General features: G+C 34.0%; 1 protein-coding gene across 7 annotated transcripts in view; it reads left to right on the top strand.

Moving 5' to 3' along the window:
• Positions 1-27,814, top strand: part of LOC134536595 (gastrula zinc finger protein XlCGF57.1-like) — a 256,297-nt gene that overhangs the window by 86,524 nt on the left and 141,959 nt on the right. For 4 of the 7 annotated variants that reach the window (XR_010075811.1, XR_010075812.1, XM_063376365.1 and 1 more), the window contains exon 5: positions 25,620-25,689. Coding sequence is in view for 5 of the 7 variants with exons in the window: in XM_063376365.1 (XP_063232435.1) it covers positions 25,620-25,689 (70 nt within the window). In the remaining 2 variants the exon portion in view is untranslated. Of the gene's footprint in view, positions 1-6,887; positions 7,261-15,768; positions 15,853-20,390; positions 20,451-25,619; positions 27,627-27,814 lie in introns of those variants that run through there. The other 3 variants (XM_063376359.1, XM_063376367.1, XM_063376363.1) reach the window with 3 other exon arrangements.

Genomic DNA, 27,814 nt, shown 5'->3' with positions numbered 1-27,814 from the left:
TAGGATAACATTGCATGAAGAAATACACTTTGATGTTTCAAATTTAGGATAAAAATTCTGATGCAATATGCTGTGTATTTAATTCCCTTGTAAGCCAACGCCACCGCGCAGAAAAACACTTTCTAAAAGGATAATTATTTGCGTATGTTATATGTTAAAATTGTTTTCGATAGGTTTTTATATGCTCTACAACTTTTGTTTGAAACATTTTTGAATGCGATCTACCATTTTGATGTAAATTCTTAAGTTTTTCAGCTTAAATTAAAAACAACGATTAACGGCAATACTTTAAACAACGAAACGCAAATATCAGGTAAAGAAATTATGTGTATAGTAACATTTATGGAAAGATAAATGTATAGGAAGTATGTAGGAAAAAAAACATCCCGAAAAGTGAAACCGTTTAGTTGCTACGATTTTTTTAGTAAATATATGTGAAAATTCGAATTGGCGACAGTATTTTTCAAAATGGCGGAAAACCCGCAACCGGATTTTTTGGGATTTTTGTATGGATGAAGCGGAAAGTGTTCTTGACATTTTCCCAGTAGTCCCGGTTTGTTATTTTTAATGTCCGGGTTTGCCTTCATTTTTGCCTAATTTGATTGGACTATTATTTGTCGTGCCGCTCCCTCCTTTTCACAAGCTCCGCCCAAGTGACCGTCATCTGCGATCGGGTTCTGCGCACATTGGCCGTGGTGTTGTTCCTGGCGATTTCTAAACTGATACTAAAGTTTTTGATACTTGTATTGTGTACTTGTTTGCAGTACTTAATTCAGGCGTGTATCAGTTACAAAGTAACAAATTGATACTCTGCAACCCACCTCTAGCTTCACCTGTTTCCTCCATAAGCCCCCTTGCTTTTGGAGTAATCTAGTATGGTCCTTGATTGTATCATTCTTGTAACATCTGCTGTCATCTTCTTTACCACTTTTGATAAAAAAAAAAAAATTGTTTGCAATTACTGTGGAATACGTAGTATCAGGCTTGCTTATGGCTGCAAAGGAGACGTAGGCCAAAATTCTTTGTGTTGATGTAGAAGCCTCTTCTTGCTGAGGGTGGTGTTTTGTAAGAAAAAGAACGAAGTACTTTATTTACTCTATGAGTTGAGTACAATTATACGTTGAACAGAAGTCTGATATATGTTCGTTGGTCTAGGACAAGGTCATTAGATACCAGGTCATCTCATCCCGCTATTTTACTGTTATTGGTCAATCGCGTCTGACGTACATGCTAGACCATATTGCCGCGGGAATTCAAATTAATCACGTGTCTAAATGGCACTTTCTTAAATTTTCCGATTCACATAGACTGATGTAATTTATGTACAGGTTAAATGTATCACGTGTTTCCGCTAGTAATATATTTAATCTTTGTTATGTTGTCAGTTATTTAATCGTAAATTAGGCTCAAATGTGTATTTTAAATTTTAAACTGGTGTTGTTGGTAAACATTGTGATGCGTGCTGTTCTTGCAATATTCACAACATTGTGTTATTTAATGCTAGTTTGTTTATGCTTGTTACCATTGATAAGTAATTATATTCAATATTACATTTAGCTTCCTTGCTAGATGTTTAAGTGTCAACATGTTATGTTCATTTGCAGTAGTAAACAAACTTTGTAAGTGTATTAAATACAGCACAGTCTATATTAACATATGGAATTATTTTTTGGGGAAACGCATCACTGTTCAAAAAAGTGTTTAAAATTCAAAAAAAGATAGAATAATAAATGGTAAGACACAAAGGACTCACTGCAAACCATTGTTTAAACAATTAAATATTATGACTTTTCCTTGCCTGTACATTTTTCTTACTATACTTTACACAATGCGTAACTCCACAGTAATATCAAATAGTAATATACACAGTTATCAAACTAGAAATAGATGTGATTTACATTTAATCACACATAGAACAAAACTATTTTCACAAGGACCCTACTACAGTAGTATCAAACTAATTAATAAATTACCAACTGAAATTAAGGAAATTGTCCATTTAAATAGGTTTAAACAAGAACTAAAGAAATATTTGGTAAAAAAATCCTTTTATTCAGTTGAAGAATACCTTAGGGTATAAGCATTTTAATATGTTGGTTTTTGTATTTCATCAAGTATGGTGGTTAGGATGTATCAGCAACCTAAATAATATTGCCAAGACAAAGATTGTAGTATCCAGGAGTGTGGTTATGTTTTGTATTTAAGATTTGTGTTTGTCTGTATGTTTTAATTTTTTGTTTGTATTTTGTATATTGACAACTCCCTTCTAGTATGTACTGGAGAAAACAGGAGGCAACCAAATAAATAAATAAATAAATAAATATCATACAATATAACAAGTTTTATGGTAATGACTATCCTCCAAAAAATATTCTAAGAATATTTAATGGCCCTTTAACTACCAAATTTCATATTTGTGTGCAGTAATATGATTTTGTCTAATCCATTGCATTCTAACCTGTGGATCTTCCACATGTGATCCCTCTGCCCTTTACCTATCTCTGAGCTTTCCAAAATCCCCTCCCTTTAATTACCTTAACCTATTTCACCATTCTTTCTTTCTCCTCCTTTACAGTGTGTCCCACACAAGCTCCATCATCATCACTGATGGTCTATGCATCTTCCTTCTTCCGTCATCATTTCTCCTCCGATATTTGTCACTTATCTCACTACATTGCATTGTACCTTTATAACTCTTAAATGTCCATCGCTAGGTATGAGTCCCAAATTCCTTTGGCGTATTCCATATCTGGTTATCACCAGCATGGAAGATGCCTTTTCATTGACTTTTATTTCTCTCCTTTAGTGTCATAGCAGTTAACCCCAGACCCCTACTCCCTTCTTCACCATCCGCTATTTTTTTTTTTTTTTAATCTACTCATCATGCTTTCCCAGACATCTTTCATTATGAACAGCAAGGGCCCCATGGCACTCCCCTGTGGTACGTACTCCATGTCACCACTCCCTCTTCCTACCATTAATTTAATATTAAGTGAGCTAGTAATTTTGCATAGAAAATTTTATTACAGACCTGTCATTTATAATTATTAATTTAAGTAAAAAAAATTAAACTGCACTCTAAAGCTGTCTGGCCTACTATTAACCATGTCCCTTTCCATCAGCTGTAATTCTTAAGAATGGTAACTCCTGAGTAACATGGTAAATTATCACTTGTGAAAGGTTTGCTAGGTTAACTAGGATCTGTAATTCTGAAAATGGTAGCTCTAAGTGAAAGATTTATTAGTGTACAATAATAACACAATTATTTTTTTAAAGTAATTAATTCTTTAAAAGATATGTATTTCCCTGCTTAAATTCTTTCATTTTAATCCTTACTCAACTTATTTACCAAAAACTAATAGTCTCCAAAATTATCACTTATACTATTAAATTTTGATATAAAATCTCAAATTAAAATTGCAAAACAAACTCCCAGATCTTTTACCATGATAAAAATATTTTGGTATTTTGGCATTCTTGGCAGGTACATGTTTCCAAGCTGGTATTCCTAAATATGCTCCTTTCCCACTATGGCCACTACTTACGCACCATAGTGCAGGCAGTAAGGCATACTCAGTTTCTGATTTACCTGAACACTTCTTCTGGAAGAAAACATGCCTAAAACACTGCAACACTTTATTCCTACCTTGTGATACTTTCCAACAAGTGGTCCGCAAATATGTGGCTTAAAACACAAATATCACAGACCATTGTTCAAAGTCTTTATTACATGATACATCGCTGGGTAATTTTATTTCATCTCTTAACATTGGAACGTAAAATTGTACTAAGCCGTTAATGAGAAACAGTATCACATAAACATCATTTGCAGTTTAGACAAACATAATTTTTTTTGAACGAGAGTAACTAGAATAAAAAAATATATTTTTTTTAATTTTTCAGAAAATTAAACTACTGGTAGAAGATGGAGCATGAGAATAGTTTTTTTTATTTTGTGATCAGATGTTCACAGTAGTAATCATATTTTGAACTGTTAGTTACAAAAAATTTCACCACAAAATGCCAAACTTCTGCTGTAAGAGGTAGAAAAAGAGGCAGGTTTTTTAAATGTGTAGACAGTGACATTCCTCTAGTTTCAAAGGTTAAATGTGCAAAACTTTATTTGTGTAGAATAAAATTGTACATTTGTATATAAAAAAAAACAGCATGCAAACAAACATATACACTTAATTTGTATCAATATAAATGTTTATTTACATGTTCATAATTAATCTCCTTGATTGTGTTTGTAAGATTAATTTTTTGTTACAAGTAAAAAATATATAAATGTTGTAAGACCACCTAGTGAAAAATGACCAAGCTAATAGTAATTACAACAATTATGTGAACAAATAACCATCAATAATATAATCCACTATAACTCTAGTGTGTTAAAATGTAGTAAAAATTTGTGTACCTACTTAAAATAATTCTTAAGTGACAGGATTTAAACCTGGAAACTTGTAATCCATAACTACGTACAAACCACTGAGCCAAATAAACATAATAATTTACTGTGAAAAATATTTCATTGTAGGTAAGTGTTTGTATCCTAGGAGTGTAACATCTTTTAAAACTTGCAATATTTATTTTTGTGACTATTAAATTTATTACTAAATGTACTCGTGATTATATTGATGATTTGCATTTCGAAGTCACCATTAATTTAACAGATTTTCATTATTTTTCATGCACATAACACATTTCTCCATATCTTAAATTGTTTTCATTTTATTAGATGCAGTCTGTATACTCTCATCATAATTCTTTACTGCTAGAAACAGTAACAAGGTAATTTTTCTCAAATAATTCATCAGAAATAGGTATTTAACACTCCAAATCTGATCCCAGAACATAATTCATTACATCAAAATTCAGTATTTAACAAAATATATTGGTAATCCATAATAATCTACATTTACTTATGCCTATTATAAATTGTGGTGAGTAAGAAGCTATAAAAGAAATACAATTAGTCACTATGTTCTATCATACAAACTACATCAATTGACATGATTTTTCTTTCTAAATATTTCATCAACATAAATAGGCACTTCAAGTATGTTTTATAATGAACACATATTTGAAAGATAAATAAAAAGCTGACAAAAAATACACAAAACTTTATTTTTTACTACAGGCATTATCTCATTACTATTTTGCTTTAAATTGCTTTTTTCAATGCAAATGTGTAGGAATTGTTTTCCCAACTTGTAGCTGATCATTTATTACATTAATTTACATAAAAAGTAATTTAATATTTTTTTCTGTAATTTTACATATTTGCGAAGTTTCAAATGGTTTAGCGTTAAGTCTCCTTAATGAAATATGTACATAAATAAATTTTGTTACCAAGATATTTATGTAAATGATATAACATTATTTACATGTTGGTTAATACCACCTCTATTAAATGTTAAATTTATTTATTATACTGTTGACATTAGTTTTTTTTTTATAAAAGTCATTTCGCACAAAATCCTGGATAAAAAGAATTATTGTGGCAGCTAGCCATGAAAATTAATACCATATTTTCTTTATCTCTGAAATTTATATGGCATATGTATGTATGTATGTGTGTGTGTATATATATACATACACACACACATACATTACTATATATTTGTACGAATAAAATATAAACTGCAAGGCTTTCAATATCATCACACTTTAATGTGATTGTTAAATGGACAAAGTCACAAGACCCACTTGGCTGACCCAGCCACAGGCGGGAAACAGTGGATGATGATGCTTAGTATAAATTTTGGTGTGTGGTAGACAAATACAGGTTATAAATTGAGGTAAAACTAAGCATGACTCCCTAAATACTTAATTTGGAGCTAACAAGACATATTTTACATCACTAGATTATTACTTGTTACCATGGGCACCCATACCTATGGCAAAGCACCTCCCCCCCCCCCCCCCTTGATAGAGAAAGACAAAAATGTAGTTACGTATAAGTCGTCCAACACTGAAATATTTTCACGTAGATGATTTTAAATATATGTACCTACTTACAAATCACCATTTGTCTTCCAAAATATTTAAAACACCATATACCTCCAGATCTCACTTCCCCCCCCCCCCTCCCCCCTCAAAATATCACATGGGTGCACTTGCTTGTTACATAAGTATACAAACACATTTGTAACTTTTCCATGCATCTGAATTACTTAGTTTGATATGCTACATATTTTCTATTCATGTTGAAAACAACTGTGGTTAGGTTCAGGTTTTTTTTGTTAAACTGCATTAAATCACTGTGGCCCAATTATGACCACAAAACATATTAAAAATTATAAAATGCACAAATATGTAAATATAATAAGAACATAGACAATTACTTGTGAATGTAACAAGGGACAACTCTTTGCAATATGACCAGAGTTATTTATTTAGTTTCTATTTAGTGAAAAACCAGAGAAAGAAAACAATACAATGAAAGAATGAGTGATCTGACAAGCTATGGAATGTTTGCTATTTAAAGATAAACAAATCAATGACAAATTAATTAAACCAGAAAATGAAGTTCATTAGGTGTGGTTCACATCAAACATGCTTTTATTCAATGAATGACGAGCAATATCAGGAGCCTTATTGTTTTCCTACAAACATAATACATCCAATAACATTTAGTCCTGTCAAACAGTTTTAGAAGTTCTATCTTGCGAAGTCATAAGTTTTTGTTAGACAATTCTGTAGCAAACACACATTCTGAAATAATCCATGACTGCAATTTACATGTAAATTATTTCATATGAAATACAAAAGATTACTATCACTCCAAACACACCCCACAATTTTTTTTGCTAAATCTAAATTAAATGACACTTCCTTCAAAAGATCTATAAGCCTACTATTTATGTTACAATTTTTTTCATTTTCTTGCGCACTTTGTTGCTGCTTCTTCCAACACGTTTTTTACTTAGCTGTCGATTGAAATGATTCAATCTTAAAAAAGTCCTTATTCTTACAAATGAAGCAACCAATTTCTTCTCAACAGCAGGCATTTTTACATTACTAAACCACAGCACGAAAACAAAATCAAAACATGCACGCAATTTCACAGTTTTGTTTACTTTGAAGGTCTAGCGGATACGTCATATCACGGAAACACCCGAACGACCAAACTCGTTTTTCTTCTGTTGAGACGACCTGGTATCTAATGACCTTGGGTCTAGGATATGTAATCAATCCAAAATCGTCTCGTCCTGCCGGAAGATGCATAAATTCGTTTCTAGAACTGCTGACTCTATTGTAAGTTTCTAATAGTCTCGTTTGTCCGTGATAAAGCAAGCCTCGCAATGATCACTATCAAAAGTCCGTGATATGCAGCCAATCAGATGGCCGGAAAAAATTAATATGTCCGTTTATCAAAACCTTGCCAATATTTAACTTTCTATGGGCGGACGGATTAAATTATAACCTCAAAAATTATCTCAAAGGCATTATGTTTATTTTAAAAGTTTTTTTTTATAGTTCGTATATCTTTTTTCTGTTTGTGTATTACCTTTTGGGTAAATTTGTAGAGTAGCGGTATTTGTGAAAAAAAAAAATGCTAAAAATCCGAAATTACAGTTATTATATGCTCTTTCACTTCCTCTTTTCATTAAAACCGGCGGAGATAAGAAACTCGGACTTGCTTCCCGAAACACCAGCCGTTCAAGCTACAGAAAATACAATGGAATGAATCTGACAAGTCCTGTACGAATTCCTAGAAATTTTAATGTCACAGCTAGTTAATGCTTACAAAAATCAATTACCAAAGAAATGAATGTGAAACAAATTTAATTTCAGAATTCAAGTTAAGAGGTACTTGCTTGTTAAGAGAGGCGGCACGTCATAAATGTTAGATTTTCAGTCAAATTATTCAACAGTTTTATTGAAACAACTAATTTGTGTATATCTGCAATGTGCCAGTCAACTTGTTTTATAAGAGACCAGCAGAGATACTCAGTCACTCAATACTAGGGAGGGACTAGATGTACAGCATATGACACTTTATGAACTGGGGAGGGATATTAACGTTGCTTTATGAAAGAAAATAGAATTCAAGCAGCCTGTAGTAATACAAATATAATACTATAAAACTGTAGGACAGAAATTTGTAGTTGAATAATAACACATAACTCTTACCATCAAATTTTTTTTAATTTACCTGAAATTTTTTGTCCTTACTATCAAAAATCAACAGAAATTAAACATGAAATCAAAAATACAATTAATAAATTATAATATTACCGTTTATTGGCAATGTTAAACTAAACAAAAATGAAATCTCTTACCATAAAAAAATTCTAAAAGAAACTAACAAAAATAAGATTGAAAAATTAATATGTAAAAACGTTTTTTTTTAGTAACCCAATTATAGATATTAATATTCTCCTTTAATGTATAGAACATTTGCTTTCCTTTCATTTTTAGATTTTTTGGTGGTAGTTCTATAATCTGGTCCTATGTGATAAATGAAATATAATTATCGTCAATTTTAAAATTCTTTCCAGTGATATCACAGATTTTACAGAATGTTACTTGAACTATCCTCTTCTTCAACACATGTGCACATGACTACATAACAGTATTCTGTGTTGTTCTGTAGAAGTTTGACCAGCACAAAATCGCCGTTGTCGAACGATTTATTCCCAGATGTTATGGGCTTGGGGTCATCTTCTAGCTGTCTCGTCTTTTTGCAAAATGATGGGTCAGAAAGCTGTGGAAATTCTCGAGTATTCTCCATGTTTTACTCAGATAGTGAGGCCAGTGGTTCATCCTCAGAATCATATATGGATTCATAAATATCCTCAATATTTAGACGAGGTTTAGGACTTAAAACTAAAGTGTGACCAATATAACTGTGGCCTTAATGACATTCTGCATGCCGTAATACTTCTAGTTTTGTTTCAAATACGCTCTCGAGTTCCCTGCCATTGGCTAGACTAAAGTTCATCACGGCCCAGTCTGTGGCCGGGCGACAACGGTACGGCCCGGCAGCATACACGTGGACGTAAAAACATTTGGTCCTTTAAGGTGGGCTCACAGTTAATAAACATAAGCGAGTGCATAGCAGGCCATGGGCACAACTGTGCACACGTATTGTGCAAAATCTGTTCACACTTAAAATGTTACTGTTAATTTCAGCCAATGAATTTTCGGAAGTATCCAACATCTGTTGGCAGTGACAGTAAGTAACTATATTAACTACCAAGTGATTATCCCGTGACATCTGACCAGCAATTTGTTAGCATATTTTTTTAACATATATCTAAATAAGGCTTATATAAATATTTTTGCTAACCATTCTAACGACACATTTATTTTATTTACAAATTTTGCTAGTGACTTATAGGTAATAGCACTAAATAACCCTTAGCTTGGCAAAAAAAATATAATCCTAAATTTTTTAGCAGAAAAAAATACTTCATGCTACTTTTCACAATCCTTTATATGCCAAAATAAATATTTGTTTTTTTCCTCCAATATTTATTGGTTTTTAAAACAAAATTATTTTTGTTACATTTATGTAACATAGCTAGCTATACAGTCCATATGTTTACATCAATGAAAATTAAACAAATATGATAAAAACCTAATATAACTGCAGAATTACATGCAGTTATGACAAGAAAGTAAAATATAATTTCAATTTAAAAGAAATACTAAATATTTACAAAAACAACCCAAACAAACTAGAAATTGATAAAAACACAGTCTTCAAGTCTGTTTTAACATAAAACCAAACCAAACTAAAACTTTCACATAGGCTAATGCAAATTTTGCATAAATTTTTGTTTCACTGAAGCAAAAATATCTTATAAATCACAATATACTTACTGCATTATCTACATTTTCTTATTTTTAAACACAAAAAAACAGTTCCGCTTTTCTGTAAAGTAAAGGCATAATTCCTTCCTTGCAGTAACGACATCTGCCTCCGGATGCATGTAGGGGAAGATGACCCACGTCTTATTGAACGTCCGCTCTAGGTTTTGGCACAACAGGTTTCTTCAGTTTCTTGGGTGGCGGTGTTATGTTACTACTACTTGGTCTTCCACGCTTGGGACGTTTATACAAAAGAAGTTCATCTGCAATCTTCCTTCTAAACTCTTAATCGACTGGTTCTTCTTATCTTGAGAGCATATTATGGTGTCTTCTGTACAACAGCCATGCATTGTTGACACAGATATCCAGCAACTGGGAAAAAATTCCCATGTACCATCTGTGTGTTCGAAAACCAGTGCGATATAAGGCCACAATAATGTCGGATAAATCGACACCACCCATATGAGCATTGTAATACTTGACTATTTGAGGACACGGCACATCAATCTTGCTTTTACTATCTTTACAGTAACGTTGTTTTGATGTTACTGGACTAACAGAAACATAAGAACTACCAAGTATCACTGCTTTGTTATCATACCACTTTACAATGGTAACACATTTGTCATTATCTGACATTTGGTCACAACTTCCTCTACCTTCTTCCTTCAGGTTCTTGTCAGACTTCAGGCGGCAACCACGTAACCTGTTGCTTCTCAGAGTTCCAACACTTAATATGCCATATTCACTCCGTAAGTAGTGAATTAGCTCTGGGGGAAAAAAAAGTTGTCAAAATAGATAACTGAGCATGCTTGATTTGGGATTGATTTACACAGTGATAACACTACTATCGCTATGGCCAAGGGAAGTTTCTGCAGCTGAGAAGAGAATACCAGAAAATATATCTTCACCAGCATATAGCATAAAGTCATACACTATTCCTGATACATTAGAACGAACATACATCTTATAGCCCTATTTTTTTGGTTTGATTATTAAGTACTCACGTCTTGAACCTGCACGACTACCTTTGTTTGGGATCATCATTTCATCTACTGACGTCCTCTTTTCATGTTCAATCGAAAGACAGTTTTCTCTAATGATATCCAAAATTGGCCTAACTTTGAAATACCTGTCATCATTTACGTTTTCATTGTTCACAAAATGAAGGTATCATCGAATACATTGGTACCGCTTCAAAGACACAATTCCAGCAATTTTTTCACAACGAAGAGTGTTTGACCAGTAGTCAGTGTATGCTGGCAGCTGAATTATCCCCATTAGTATCTCTATTGCCAAAAAATCAGAAATCTCATTGAAAGTTGTGTTTATGCATTTGCCAGTTTGCTGTGTTGAATACAGATTTGTGTTTTCAACTATCAAGTTGCATAAGACAATTGTTGAAAAATTTATTGAAATATTCAAGAGAAGTCAAAAGACACTGAGGAGCAAAGTTATCGCTGTCAATTGATGCTTCGAGGATAAATTTGTTTGGCGTCCAGCTAAACTGTGGTTTATTTACAGAGGTTTTTACAGCCTTCGTCACTGAAACTATACGTGTTGGTTTCGTGGGGCAATATTGGCTTATTATTTCCTTTTTTTGCAGCCATTGCAACAGTTGATGGCAATGGCTTGTTGAACATGACAGCAAGGACTGTGCATGTGTCGAACATGATAATGGCTGTGCATGTGTCGAACATGATTCTGTGGACATTGTTGACCGACATGCATTTTTCAGTTCTGGATGGACGCTACAAAACTGGTACAACAGAAGCATCAATTTTAGTACAGAGAGAAGAGTCCTCTGTTGTGAACTGTACATGTTCAACTAAAGCTGTATTGGTTGATGAGTGAATTTTAGCTAATTGTGTCAACATTTCAATGGCTTTTGGGGCTGAATCAAGACCTGTTAAATTTGAACTGTAATTTTGTAGTGAAGCTTCGCCTGTTTCTGAAGCAGAATGTAATGTGGAAGACTGATTTTCTAAATTCTGACTATTTTCCTGGAGATCTGTATCAATGTCACTGAAAAATTCTGAAACATTAAAAAGTACCTTATCTTCAAAATATCAGGAATCATGTTTTGAAGGTCGTCATCCAGTTCTGGCACATCACTTTCTTCTTCTGAATCCGCACCACCTCTTGGCACCATTGCCACAATCCTTGCAGCACGAGATAAATGAACATGGTTCTGTAAAAAAAAATTCAACAGTAATGTGTCAATAATAATATTATAAATAAATACAAACAAAATTAATACACTCAGGTATGTATATATTGGAAATAAAGTTTAGAATATCAGTCTAGTCCAAAATAAGTAAAATCCAACAATAGGTAACTATATATAAAAATTAAAATTGTTTATTATGAAAACATTAAAAACTATTATTATTCATTTTTAATATAAACAAATTTAAAACAACACATATAATTTTAATTTTGGCTAAAATATTTGGAAACTTACCAAACTGGCAATGTTACAAATGTGTAACATTGACAGAAATTGTTTTCGTTCTACATAGCTGGCAGTGTTACATATTTGTAACAATGATACAAATGTGATTTTATGCTACTATATTATAATTTCCTAATTTTTGGCTTACAATTCACATAATTTCAACAAAATAATTTTAGTTTTAACATTTATGTACATTTTCTTTATATATAAAACATTTACTTAGGTACCTCATGTGTGCGTATGTATTTCGTTCTGCCTGCCATTTTGGCAACTTTCGGAACACCACTCATAAAGTTTGTTTGGTAATACATAGATGGCTCTTTGTGGTGCAAGGGATGTCAATATGTGAGTGCACAGCACAAAGAACAAAGGAAAATTTTGACAAGGGAAAAATTTAAAAATAAAAATTAAAATGTTACGTATAAGTCACATTGCCAAGAAAAGGGTTAATTTTAAAGCAGGGATTACACGTGAGCATAGTAATATCTCGACAATTTCTTGCCACAATATGATTGGAAATATAAACAGTTATCTAGTCCTGCCAAAATGGCATGCTACTCTAGTCACATTTGTTGCGCCATGCGTCCGTAACAGGAATAAAATATATTCATTTTTCTTCTATGCATATGAACTGTCTCCCATGCACACAACTGTCCTATGCACTATTGTGTATCAGTATGTTTGAAAACATGGCGGTCAAATCTTTTATGCAAGACCTACTGTCACTGTTATTTTTTTAAATTCTTAATCTAGCCTTAACACCCAATATAGCCACAACTGAACTTGCCATAGCTAATGTTTGTACAACAGCCGATAGTGCAGTCAAACCTGCGTGCACATCTCTTCTCCCCCCCCCCCCTCCCCCATGTAGCTAGCTGTATCCCACGGTACATCCGTTGTTTATCGTGTTGGAGCACCTTTTTTTGTGCTGATTTTGTACTAACTGAAATTTACAGACAAGCTTTTCAAGACGGGCAGTATAATTAACATAGCGCTATATGAATTTTAGCAATTTGAAGACGTGCTAAGTGAAAGATTGGTGTAACAGTAATTATCATATGTAATTAACAAAGAAATATGAGAATCTATGCACAAAAAACAGTAGTGAACTTTAGGTGAATAATCACAAAATAAAACTTACCAGTGGAGAGATCATTCACAACGTTATCGTAATGACTGATGAAATGGCTGCGTGGCTAGCTCGCATGACACTTGCTGCCAACTTCACGTCCAATGAATTGTTTAAGGTCAAAACTTCTAGCTACAAAGTAAACTAACACAGTTATTAAAGGAATACAAAAAGGCAGGGGATGAGATGTGAAATATGTGGGACAAATGTAGACGTAAATATTTTTTAAAATGAACAATTTTTATATTTTGTTAGATTTCTATGTAGTTAAAATTACTGATACACAAACAGAATAGCTTAGGGGACAGACTAAGGGAGATATGTTTTTCATGTTTGAGGTACTATTGTGACTAAATTAAGTACCTACATTTAAGTAATGAATTAAAGTGAATGACCATTAAGCTTCAGTCAGTTGAGATACTGAACACAACACTTCACATGTAATCTTCCAAGCAGCTTCGACATTGTGTAACAGATATTGTTTATATTTTTGGAAGTAGCTTACATTGTAAACAGTACAGTAGGGATAATCCAGATCACTGATAATTGTTATCAGACACCGGGCCATCACTACGGTGAACTACGATGGTTTCAAACTAACTCCACTCTCTCAAAGTGACATCACTGCATTTCCACCAAAATCTTCACATAAACAGGTTCACAGACAAACAGAATAGAAATTTCATTTTACTATCCACAAACAGTTAAAAAACAACATAAGATAAAACTGTGTGTCTACCGGTCACGGAAAACGATAAGACATTAAATAAGGAGGAATGGCTCTGGGAATCACAAACTTCAATATAACCCCCCTTTTGGTAACTAGTATTTAAATTTTATTTTACCTGGCTTTGCTTAAGTATATCAATATTAAACAAAATAATTGGAGATTGTCCAGTTATGTGTAAATTATCTCTGAAAAGGTTTTAGCCTGTGAATTTAAAAATCTCTATGTAGCAAATAGTAGATCCAGTTCATATTACATTAGCTTATGTTTAGTTTTGTTTAACTTACACAAAAAAAAATTACCTTATGATAAAAGTATTGAACTTAGTAGTTAAGTCCAGGTATCTGGAAATATGCTGTATAGCATAAATGTATATCAAATAAATAAACCTTATACCTTAAATTGTTACTTGGTGCTAAATATGTGCTTGCTGATAGAGGGACAACTTGAAATATATAAAACATAAAGAAAGGGCTCATTCACAACCACATAAAAATGTATTTATCTCAGGAGCATGTCTTGCATCCTAGCCATAAATTTATAGTAAATTTATACTAACTCTTTGCCATGTTCAATTTTATCATAAATTATATATTAATTTCAAGGGGCTACTTAATTTTACTTTATATAAATGAAGGAAATTCATTTTTCCTATTTATGGTAACAATATTTTGTATTATATTGTATTAACTGGAAATATCTCTGAAATTTATGTTTATAGACTATTTTTTAAATTCCAATTTAGTTATTAATTAAATTGGAACTATATTCAAATTGTAAGTATGTTGTGTTAACACAGAACATAAATGCCATGAGCAATGGGACAGGTATTTGTTCTTTATTTCAAAATGTTTGTTGTAATTTCTTTAAATTTTTTAAATGATTTTGACTTGTTTTCAAATTTACCTTTTTTTGTTTGTTTATTATTGTTTTTCCCCATGAATTACAGTGTAAAAAGAAATATAGGTATGTCAAAAAAAAATTTAAGTTAGTCTTTTCCATTGCAAGAACCAATAATTGAATGCTATCTCTATAGCTGTCACAACAACATTGGAGTGTACATTTTGATGAAATATATTATATTATAATAGAAATCACCATAAATAATAAAATAATAATCAGAAAGGAAAGGATAGAAATGAGGACAATTTTAAATTAAATCAACATTAAAACATATAGTCTTGTTTTTGTAATGATGCTGAGCAAGAATAAACATTATTTCCAATAAAATAGCATTTAACTTTAACCTGTAGCAGTAACGAATATTAAAAAATTATATACTTGTAGAAAATGTATTAATGTTCTGAATACTTACACTTACAATTTTAATATAGCCTTATTCATAAATAAATATTCAATCAAATTATAACTAGTAGTTACATATTGGAATAAAATTAATTTTTTCATATGCACTACAATATACATTATAATACCAATTTTAAGTCTTATTAGTAATGACAATTTTAGTGTTCTGTATCGTGTGCATTACTTGCAGTTTATATTTAATTCAGTCACTATCCACCATATAATCTCAACTATGTATATCCAAGGTATAGAAGTGTCTAGCTGCAGGATAACACAGACTACCAGTCAGCGTACTGACATGCCAGGTGGTGTGTGGTGTTGTTACAGGCAGCACGTGAAGTTGACTGCTCAGAGCAGAAGCCTTTCAAAGCGGTTTTTCTCCCAATCAAAGAGGAGTTGACACATGAACTGGTGAGCACAGAATATTTTTCAGAACCAATAGTCATTATAGGTAAGTAGTTTACAAATAAGATTTTCCAGAGACTACTGAGCTCAAATAAATTCAACAAACCTGCAATTGAAGTTTGGTACATCTGTGTTGACAAACAGAACCTATTGCTCGGACTTTTAACAACAAGGTTACTCACCCTTCCCAATTTAAGAATGAGTTTCTTAAATAATTAATAATGTTTTTATAATCATTAATAACACGTATTTGGTTTTCTATCATTATGTAAATTACAGTTGTTTGTTCTTTTAAGAGGTATTAGTGCATTTTTAAAATGTATTTTAAACATATTTCCCATTAATGTAACATTTTTAATATTTTAGATGAGTTTTTTTAATAAAGCAATTGAAGTAATTTTAGTTGCATCTTGCTTTCTCAGTTAACATTATTGTGTGTGTGGCCCGGCTAAGCACACAGAGAAACGTAAAAAAAAAGACGAGCAATATTCCTTAGGAATTTTTCATTACTATGGTTGCATTCGACGTTATTTGGAAATCAAAGAGTTTATTAAATTACCTTTGTTTATTTCTTGCCAAAAAAAATGTTTTTTCTCATCGTTACATGGCCTCAGTACACAATTTTACAAATGAATTTAGTTCGTGAGCTTTGTTACTTGCACAGTATTTGTCTTTTCTTATACAAATTTTTACGATGTCTTTGAATTTTGATAGAATGAGGTCCAAATACATACCACAGCACCATACATCTTGCCGTTGACGGTCGAGGAGTCTTCTTGTCACTCGCCAAAAAAAAAATATTTTTTAGTAATGTCCCTTGGTTAACTACATAACTCAAGGTACCGTAGATAGCGGACCGGAATCACACGAAGTCGGGCCGACGTCGATGCCTAGGGCCTAAATTTCTAATTAACTATTCCGAAAAATAAAGAATTTAGGTTCAAAAAATGCTGCCTGGCCCTAGCCCCTAGGCGTTAAATTGTCCCTTAGTGACTTTCTATTCTGTGTCGTGACTAGCCGACGACGCAACCGGTTTCGGCAACGATCGAGCAATAAGTGGCTTGGTCGACGAGACTACCTTCCCTTGTAAAGGTGAAAACAAGGGAGGCAACCCCGTGGGCCAATTGACCAATCAGAGTACAGAATTCAGAACATGACCATATAAGGAAATTCGGACAGGCGCATCACTCCATGACAGGGCTCGCCCTGATTGGCTGGCTAGTGGTAGCCTCCAAAGAACCTACCAGGCGGTCACTACAGCTGTGCGTCCATGTGACGCGTAAATCCCAAACACACATTTACAAGGTGAAAAATAACTTTCTGGCGCCAGGGTGTCGCGCCTGTCCGCTCTTCCTTCTGTACCTTCCAGACTATTCTCGAAATATTACACTAGCAATATCCAATAGAATTTAAAATTACCCAACAAATTTAAAAACAATGTTCAAAATTTAGTAAACAAAGTTGAAATTCATACCGTATTAGAAATTTTAGTTTAAAAATGATGTCCTGTAAAATTATAGTCTACACTGCTTTAAACAAAACAATTACTGAAATTAATTATCAAATATCAAAATTATTATGAACTGCAATTAACCCTCAAATTAATAATTAAGTTACTCAAGGAAATAAGTATTTGAAGGCTTTCTATGAAATATAACCAACGTAATTCATAACAATTCTTAACAGATCTGAACAATTATCCTTAACTACATATTAAATTATTATTATCCTTCATATCAAAGTTATTCTTAATCAATATTCTTATGACCAATAAATAAATAAATAAATATATATAAATATATATATATATATATATATATATATATATATATATATATATATATATATATATATATATATATATATATAAAACAAATCCTCCTTGTGCAATGCTACAAGATTTCTTGTGCTTTCTCTTTTTTTTTAAATTTTTTTTTTTTTGCTTTGTTTGTTAGAAGGCAGGCTAATGCAATAGTTTTGCCTGTTACAAAAGCATTAGAGAGAGAAAGAGAGAGAGAGAGACAGAGAGAGAGATACAGAGAGAGAGAGAGAGAGAGATGTATTTTTTGCATGGGAAAATAATCAAGTGATGTCTCGTGTGGGCAGTTATGGTCAGTTTTCACGGCCAAAAAGTGTTCTGTCATTGGTGGAAAGTGTAAAGTTCTCTGTGATTGGCCTACGACTCCAGCCACGACATCTGCTGTAGTTGTTGGTCGCCATGTTAGTCATTACTGGGGCACCTGCGAGTGTAGACGTGTTGGGTGACGGCTGCCCAATTCAATATATTAGAGAACTGTCGAGAAGTTTCACGCCTGCGGTCGGGGCTGCGCTGTTAATGGCAACTGTACGACCACAGGCGCAGCAAAGTCCTAGAGTGAAGCCTTTCTGTCAATTGGTGGCCGTGCTGAGCAGACAGTCGGTGCCGTGCGTCGTGAGCAACCAAGGGACAATCAACCAACATTTTTAATATTACAAACTTCAGTTTTAATTATGTAGCCTAACTAAATACATGGTTTGCAAAAATGATGTGATAATTAATACATATAGTCAAATAAAACTAACTCCATAAATTAAAAAAAAAATGATTCAGCAATATTTTGTATGTATAATTTTTCACACACAATTAAATGGCAAGAAATATTCTTCGGGTCATTCCATGTCAGTTCATCCAGGGCATGTAACCCATGTTTTTTGATTTTAATAAAAATTGGTTCAATTGTTAGGTGACAAAAGGCCACTTAAAATCCAAAATTTTAGATTTTTATCTCAAATACTTCCTGAGAAATCGAAGGTTCCTTTGTGACCATTTTTGGCCTAAAACAGGTTGTAATGACAGCATAAATTGGTCAGTATCTGTGTTTCCTTGCTTTGTATTTCACTGTAATACCAATATTTCAGAATAAGAACAAATTTCCTTATGTAAAATTCTCTAGAGAATTAAAATTTTGCCACCAAATTGCTATATCTAGAATGGTTTGTAAGTTATAACAGAATTATTAACATGACTGATGTTTCAAGTATCATCTGCATCCTTTATTACAAAATAGACTGTATCTCAAAAGGCAGACCTCACAAAAAAATGAGCTTGGTGCTATGTGAAAGAGGAGGAAATTTTCTATAATATACATTAAAAAAAATAGTGGCTTTCTGCTGGAGTGTTAAAAAACAACATGAAAATGACTTGGCAGCCAGAAGATGGAAGTAAAGAGGATCGAATATAAGGGTTGTGTATGTCCCATATTTTCCGCATATTACACAAGGATTAGGTGCAAATTTCAAAGCCTCTAATTACCTTCCCTGTGTTATCTGCAGAACCATGTCATGCGACTGTACATATGTCATTTCTGCATGGAGTCTGCTTGCTAGCTATAAGAGAGGGGTTCTTTGATACTTGCTCTGTTCCCCTTGGCATTGGTTTTTTTTTTCTGCTTCCTCAGAGGCAGTTGAGAGGTAGGCCTAATATTTGGGCTGTCACAGTAAATGCAGTATAGTGGCCCATGAACAGAGGGGCAGAGAGGAGGAAAGCAATAAAGATAACGGAGGGGGGTGGGGTCAGATAAGGCGTGTGTCTGCCACCATGCAGGCTACACTGTGTAGGGCAGTCTTACTGCGCTGCCTGTGTATAATGTTAGTGGAAAGTCTTAGTTCATTATAAGTTGGATGAGAACTACATGGCTACCAGTACTAATAAACTAGAATTCTGTTCTGTTCGGAATGATATGCATGAAGAATGCCATAAAGAGTGTTATATTAAAACAAAGGCAATCAAAAGATTGGAATCACTTTCCAAAGATATTCAAACTCTTCTTGTGCTGAGAACAGGTATTTCTAAACATCAACCTGTTTTAGGCCAAAAATGGAAGTATTTGAGATAAAAATCTGAAATTTTGGTTTTTAAGTGGCCATATGTCACCAAACAAATGAACCAATTTTTATCAAAATTAAAAAAAACAATGGTTGCATTTTCAATTTTTGTTGGATGAACTGACATGGAATGACCCCTTCACCGATTTTTTGTTTAGGTTTAGAATTTACATCCTTTCAACTTTCTATAACTGTAACTTTATTTTTTGAACCCTTACTGCATGTTTAGATGCATAAGTTACAAATGGTTAAGCACACATGAGCAAAGCCTTTAAAGGCATATTTATGTAACTGTTGATAATAAGATTTTATAAAAGTATTTTTTTTAGTCTGTTTTTACTGTTGTATATGTGATAGCAAATAAATTTAAATAAAATAAATATTATTTTACTAGGAGGTATATTGTTAAATAAATTTTACAAGGAAATCTTTTATTTGTAAAAATATTAGCAGAAAATAACGTGTACATAATAAAGTTTTACCGAGCTAAATCTTGTTTCTTATTTGTACGTAAATTTCTCCTTATGTAGTGTTGTTCTTGCATTATGATTTTATTCAGTTTTATCACTATATTCACCATTTATAATCCAGCCAAACACTACTGATATCATTAGTTGCTGTATTTCCTAATAACATGCAGGTGTCTGCTCCTCCATGTGCTAATTGGTGTGTTGTTTCAGCCGGCAGATGGAGACGTCTGTGTGAAGCAGGAGCCAATCACGGAGGAGTTGAACGAACTGGTGAGTGCAGACGTGACTAAGAACACAAGCATGAGAGATTCCAGAACCCTTTGTGGACATGAGAATAAATATGACACACCATTAATTCATAACTTCACACAACTTGAAAGAGACCAGTGACTCCCGTGTCTGTCGCCCAGCCAGTTGTTCCGCTCGTGGCTGGATGGTTCTGCAGTCCCGGAGGATGCAGCCATTCACTGTGTACTTCCTGCAGTCTGGTCATTGGGAGCAAGGGAGAGGTGGGGGTGGTCACTTGTCAGCAGCGACCTTGCAGGGCCGACAGTGCACGGGATGGGGACATCTGCCTCAGTGATGTCCCAAGAATACACTTACAGCAAAACCCCTTATTTGCACTTATTGTGGCGACAAAGTAAAAAAGTCTAAAAAGCGGGAAAGTGTAAATAAAGGGAAAAGTAAGAAATACGTTAAAGTTAATTAAAATACAGTCGCATCCTGCAGCGTTCAGAACAAATACGGGCTACATAACACATACATATTGCACCACAGTAAAAAAATTAAAAAAAAGGGCCGCAACTAGCGCGCAGTGCGCGGAGAAAGGTCATTGTACTCAATCAGCTGTTGTTACGGTGCATAGCCGCCGGCTGGTTCTCTGTTCTCTGAGCTGCGCATGCGCAGTATAACTCACTTAACGCTCCGCCCAGACTCGTGACCTTCCATCAGCAGCCAGCCAATAGATGCAAGCTTAGCGGAAAAAAATATAAGCTCCACCTCCCGTGTACCAGTTTTGTCCAGTTCTAATACCAATTTATTGGTACACGCATCACGTGACATGTTTTAGTTTACGTTCATTTTGATGGTTTGATACCAATAATTAATTATTTACGATCCCCAGAAATAAATGGTTAGTTTAAAAAAAATATGCATCAACTGTACAATACTTCCGAAATTATAAAATACGTATAAAACAGTTACCAAGACTCCTCATTTTATCTTGTGAAGTTTATGTCTCATACCAGTATTTCGGCTAAGTTGTGACATAAATACAGTATCAGAACTTACAAGCAGTCACGTAATATTCCCGACATTCCCGTTACGTTTATACATTCATGAGTTTACGTTTTTCCCTAGTACATTTTAGATTGTCTCCTGCTATAATTACTCGGACTTTTACACGCCTAGGCTTAAATTATTACATGTTTATAAATAAAAGCAACTTTTCATGTTATAAGATATGTATATTTTGCAATATAAAATGTTCATTGCCGACTATAAACGTTAAGTTTTTCACGATGTTTTTAGGCCTACTAGCTAATCTTATCTACACTTAAAGTACCCACGGTATTTTTTTATTTGAGCAAATATATTGTGTGTTAATTATTATTTTATTGATATAAAATATAAAAAAATGTAAACACGAGGCTTACGACACTGCCTTCAGTGTCGAATTTTTATTTTATTTTTACGTTTGATTAGCTCAAGTGTTGTTTCTGCACGAACAAGATATAATTTTGATCGAAAATACATCAGCATAATATAAAGTTACGGCAGGTCATTTCCCGTGGCAGCAGGACACGGCAACGGCAATTCATTTCCCGCGGCAGCGGTGGGAAAAATGAGGGGGAGGGGATAGTCACAAATGGACGTAATTTGGCCTCGCTGGTTCCTACGTACAACTCGGTCGTAAGGACAAATTTTGGAGAACCGTGAGTGTACGTAGAATCGAGGTTTCACTGTATGTGATTAAAATATAGTCCAGAAACTCGGCAGCGCTCGCAGCGCAAATAGAGCCAGCACAACTTCATCGTCATCTTGTAATGTGTTTGTTGTGGTTTTCGATTTGAACGCAATCTTTGACGCGTTTCACATGTTTATTCTCGGACAATTCTTTTACAGTTTCATCATCTATGGCGATTGCACCAAGTTGTTTATGGTTGTTACATGACGTAAATAGCGGGATGGATTCGATTTTTGAGATGTAATTCGCGTGAAAGTATTGTATTGGACTAAATGGGAACTAAACGGGACCTGAAGAATATAGTGCAAATAACGGGAAAACGTAAATAACGGTAATGTAAATAAGGGGTTACGCTGTAGTTACTTTGTTACAGTAGGATTGCTTCATATCCTCATGCTCACATCTCAGTGTGTTTACTTTAATTTTATGTACTTGTCCATGATATAGCTTAGTATTAACTTGTAACGACCAAGGCTACTACTGTCCCCACTTGCTACACAGTTTCGTTAACAAGTTATGTTGTCTGATCATATTCAGTACTATGGTTGGGTTGTTCAGTTTCATTTATATAGTAGTTTGTTATTTCTGTAAGAAGTATTTTAGTGTTTGACTAATGTTTATTCCTCATAATATGCATTGTTTTGTACTTTTTAAGGTGTTCAGAGAATATGTTTGCTCTATAGTGATTAAGCCCCTTGAAGTTTTTTTTTACTTGTTTGTTTATTTGGTTAGTCGTATTTTTATATGCTTTCACGTAATTTTTGAGGGGTTGCTTTTTTTAAAATTTGTCAAGACGTGTTAACGTAATTTTATATTTTATTTTGTCATGGTTCTTTGTTAGATAAGAATAGCACATGAAATAGCTTGTCGTTTGAGGAATAATTAGAGAGAGTCAGAGTTCAGAAAGAGTGAGTAAAAGTCTCAGAAGTTATTAGAAGTGCTGTTGCCACGTGCCGTGATTGGCTGATATTTTTCCTTGTATGTTTGTGATTGGGTGAATAGGTGGTGCACCTGCCACTTCCTTCAGGTGTTGTGCAGTTGCATGTAGCCTCGACAATTGGCGTCAGTACGAGGTACTAAGATGTCATATGTCGGGTGGTGGCTCAAAATTGACAATTGAATGGTTTGAAGAGAGTATTTTGCATTAATAATAAACCTTTATCTTGTTTTGGAACTATAAACTAGAATTTTTTAGCCATAGTAATTATATTGGCCCAAACAAGGATCTAGTTAATTTTGTCTTTGTACCGAGGATGTGAGTCCTTTGGTTTGTACCGTGAGTTTGTGTGCATCCACAGGATATAATTGTGAACTATCTTTAAATATTCATCCTACGGTACTTGCGGACAGTAAACTTGTCAGTTTTAAAATCAGGGAAGATAAAGGTAATAACGTTTACAAACGTCTTAAAAAGAAAATTTATACGCCAGACAAATTCGTATTTCAGTTAATTAAATAAGTAAGTGGTAATGTCCGGTTAAATATTAGATTTCTAATTTAAAAAAAATCATTTTATTAGGAAAAGATACGTACACATACCGCTCAGCATCTAATAGCGAGACCAAAAACAAAATGTGACGTTTACGCGAGAAGTTTTTTTATCCCAATTTTGACGGCCTAAAATAAAGGTGTGACGATTATGCAAGTGCGACGATTATGCGATAAATTAGGGTATTATTTATAATTTGTTGCAAAGAATGTAAGAACCCTTAAAGCAAAATGTGTATAATTAGTGTTTAGAATATATGTAGTTACTTAAATTCAATTGGTTTTAATGTGTTTCTTGGCCATTCAATTTCCCTCAATGCATTATGGCTGCATTCTCAAAATGATTTTTCTTGTATGTTAGTTGGAGTAAACTTAACTAAGAATGTATGGAATTAAAGTGATTTAATGTGGAGATGACTATCGATTCAAATAATTGCTAATTGAGACAAAGACTTTAATTTATTTAGCTTTAATTAAGTAAATTCCCTCTAGCTCAAATTCTTAACCTCCATGATTTCGACCCATTTTTTTGTCAGTAAATGTATTGATATTTTCACTTATTGAATGTTATTCTTTAGTTTAGCCTTCTGCTTGAATTTCCATAATTACATTCAGAAAGGAGGAAAAATTGGAAATTGGAATTCGAGTCGAATTTGAAATGTGTAATCTGAAGTGAAGAAACGATGAACCGACCCATATCTACTGATTTGTTGTCTTAAGCATTCTGGTGTTCCTTCTGGCACTTGTTCACACAGTGACAAATTACAAATTGTTTTCACGTGAGGGCACTCTTTTCCAAGTGTATAGATTAGTTACAAAAATTGCGTCAACTTTGCACTAAGTGATACAAGCTTGAACCACTGTGAATAATATTTTAAGCGATGCTTCTTTGTACTGCTTCAGTAAATTTGTTACAACCCTCTGAATAAGGTAATCAAATTAGTTTTTCTAATTTCTATTGGAAATGGTTGCTTGGAAGCTGAATTAGGTTTTTACACATTTATCTTAAACATATTTATTCACAAAGGTCTAACAATTAAGTAGGTACGAAGCGATATTCAACCATATAATTATGAATCTTAAAAAAACCTGGTTTAATTTTTTTTTGCTTGTTTTCCTTGTACAAGCATATAACACTCCAGACCTCCGGCTAGCTCAACATTGGTCTAGAGTCCCCATGCATAAACACTTGAAGTTTTGTTGATTGTTTAAAACAAAATATTTAAGTTCCCAAAATAAAAGTTACTGTCATGATTGATTGCTGATATGTTTCTTGGACAAAATTGATTTTAACAGTTCGTTATTTTTCCTTTAAGAAAATTCACAAGTCATTAGTACGTGATCTTCCGACCGTGGAAACTAATACATTGTAACATAGCAGCTTACGATTGCCCAAAAGAACTGAGGGTATTTTCATCTTACCAGATAAACTAACCATATATCATCTCTGCTTATAAAAACACAATAAATCATAAAGAACCTTATTTAGAAGTGGGAAGAGCAGTTGCCTGGGTTGTTACAAACATGGGCAAGATATAAAACAAAATCTTATCAAATTAACATGTTTAAATTTGAAATCATCAATATTACTTCTCCTTCCATTGTAAAAATAATTTTTGTTCTACGTGTATTGTTATCCACATAAATTGTGTTTAGTTATTGTATTGTTTCTAATTAGAGAAAACTAGAATGAAGATTACCACTTGTTGGTGCTTGGATTGGCCGTTAGAGAGGGTGGGAATATCTAGTGTTTGTACTCTGCCGGACTCACGACACAAATATTTTTTAATTGAATGCCCTTATTTTTTTACTATGATTCCATTTGTTATAGCTATTTTGGAAAGATCAACAGCATCTGGCACTGAGTGATATATTAAAAATCCCAACATTCATCACTAAATGTAACAAGAACTTGACCCTATGTTTGTAGTGCACACCTCATGTAGGTTAGTGAGCCGAGGTGACAGGGTTGGTGTGTGTTGCAGTGTTCCTGTACCGGTCTGTGCCAGCAAGTGAAGGAGGAGATAACTATAGAAGAGCACCCCGCTGCCCCAGGTACTGGCCTGCCATACTCTATACCAGTAGCATTCTGCAGCAACTAGCTGTGGTGTATGCATGATGCAGCTATGCATGAAGAAATTTAGTGAATTTTGATTATGACAAAATGTTTGATTGAACTTTAAATGCCTATATTTACAACCATAAAGAAAATTATATACACTGTTGGTAGTATAAGCTGGCTTCACTACATGCATAACAATTTGTAAACAATGTAGAAAACAAACACAATGCAACACTTACAGAATAATTCATGATACAAACTTCAATAAACTTGCATTCATGACACATTTTCTATTCAAACATTTGGTTTAAAAAAAGCATCAATTCTGGTTTGCACTATTTTTTTCTTATAGGCATTTTTTACCACATTACAAAGCTTATCAAAGGTCAGAAGTGTTTCAGTGCCAACATCATCAACATTTGAGAGAACATTTTCCAATGTGGCTAAAGCACTGTTGGCATCCTTTCTACTTGGTAAGGATGAACACACTTTATCATCTTCATTGTCCTCACCTTCAATTTCTCCAACACTTGCCTGCACAGCACAAGACTGAGCCTTGTCGAGACACATCAGCTCATCATCCACTGGTGCTGCACTTGTTGCCATATTCTCATCAATTTGCACAAACCGACTAAATGGCTCCTGAAATTGAAGATGATTCTCAAGTAGCTCCCATTCTTCCACACTGAAATCCTCTCTTCTTCCTGAGCCTGAACTTCACTGGCACCATGTTATGTGGTCAGCAGGAATTAAATCGGTAGCTGAAGCATCACTGAAAGATAATCCAAACCCCGGGAATTCGGGTTGATCTAGGAAAGACGACTCAATATTGATAACACATTTACATACACAACTATAGAATGATTATTACGAGCATAAACACGGAGCGCGCGCACAAACACGACCGGTCTGCGTGAACACACGGCCGCAACTTTACAATTTAAGGGGGCAAATGCTCCCACCTCTACCTCCTTGCTACAAACGATCACAATTAGGACATTTAACACTTTAGCCCTTAAGAATAAATATAAAGGCAAAAAAAAAATTACTTTTCATCACTCCAAAATATTGAAAAATTATAAAAATATGTGGGACCCCTCCCCAGAAACAAGTGTGTGATGGGGAAGAAGGTCATATTTAGGAGGTGATTTTACACAAGAATCAGCAGTATTGGTGTGTGTGCCGATTATCAATCATGCAGAACAGTGTAATTGGGTGCTTGCTGCTGTTCATTAAATTTTTTCTAGGTTTTTTTTTCTTACTGGCAGTTTCTTCTTTGCCAGCTTTTATTTCCTTTAATACCAGCATTACTGGTGAACTGGAGAAAACCAATAGAGAGAGAGCTTCCAGAATGTATGCTTAGTTTTAGGTCTGCAACAGGAAGAACAGGAATTGAATTACTGCAGCTTGATTGGGAGATGGCTTTGACATGTCCGGAGTATGCAATTTCTGTTCTATTTCAGTTGTTGTTGGCTGTGATTATCTGTACATGTATCCGTACATTGGTTCAAGCTTAGGCAGAAAACATTCATTGCTTAACATCTAGACCTACAGTAGTCACAACTGGTAAGTCCTCTGGTCCTACATTAGCCAACACTGGTGAGTACCCTGGTCCTATAATAGTCACCAGTGATGAGTCCTCTGGTCTTGCAGTAGTGTCCACTGGTGAGTCTTGTGGTCCTTCAGTAGCCAACACTGGTGAGTCCTGTGGTCCTACAGTAGCCAACACTAGTGAGTCTTGTGGTCCTTCAGTAGCCAACACTGGCGAGTCTTGTGGTCCTACAGTAGCCAACACTAGTGAGTCTTGTGGTCCTTCAGTAGCCAACACTGGTGAGTCTTGTGGTCCTACAGTAGCCAACACTAGTGAGTCTTGTGGTCTTACAGTAGCCAACACTAGTGAGTCTTGTGGTCCTACAGTAGCCAACACTAGTGAGTCTTGTGGTCCTTCAGTAGCCAACACTGGTGAGTTTGTGGTCCTTCAGTAGCCAACACTAGTAAGTTCTCTGGTTCTACAGTGGCTAACACTAGTGAGTTTGTGGTCCTTCAGTAGCCAACACTAGTGAGTCCTCTGGTATTACTGTAGTCACCACTGGTGAGTCATGTGGTCCTTCAGTAGCC

The sequence above is a fragment of the Bacillus rossius genome, chromosome 11, assembly GCF_032445375.1.
Source record: "Bacillus rossius redtenbacheri isolate Brsri chromosome 11, Brsri_v3, whole genome shotgun sequence".
Taxonomy (NCBI): Eukaryota; Metazoa; Arthropoda; class Insecta; order Phasmatodea; family Bacillidae; genus Bacillus; species Bacillus rossius.
The sequence above is the reverse complement of the archived record's forward strand: the minus strand, read 5'-3'. Positions and strand labels throughout refer to the sequence as shown.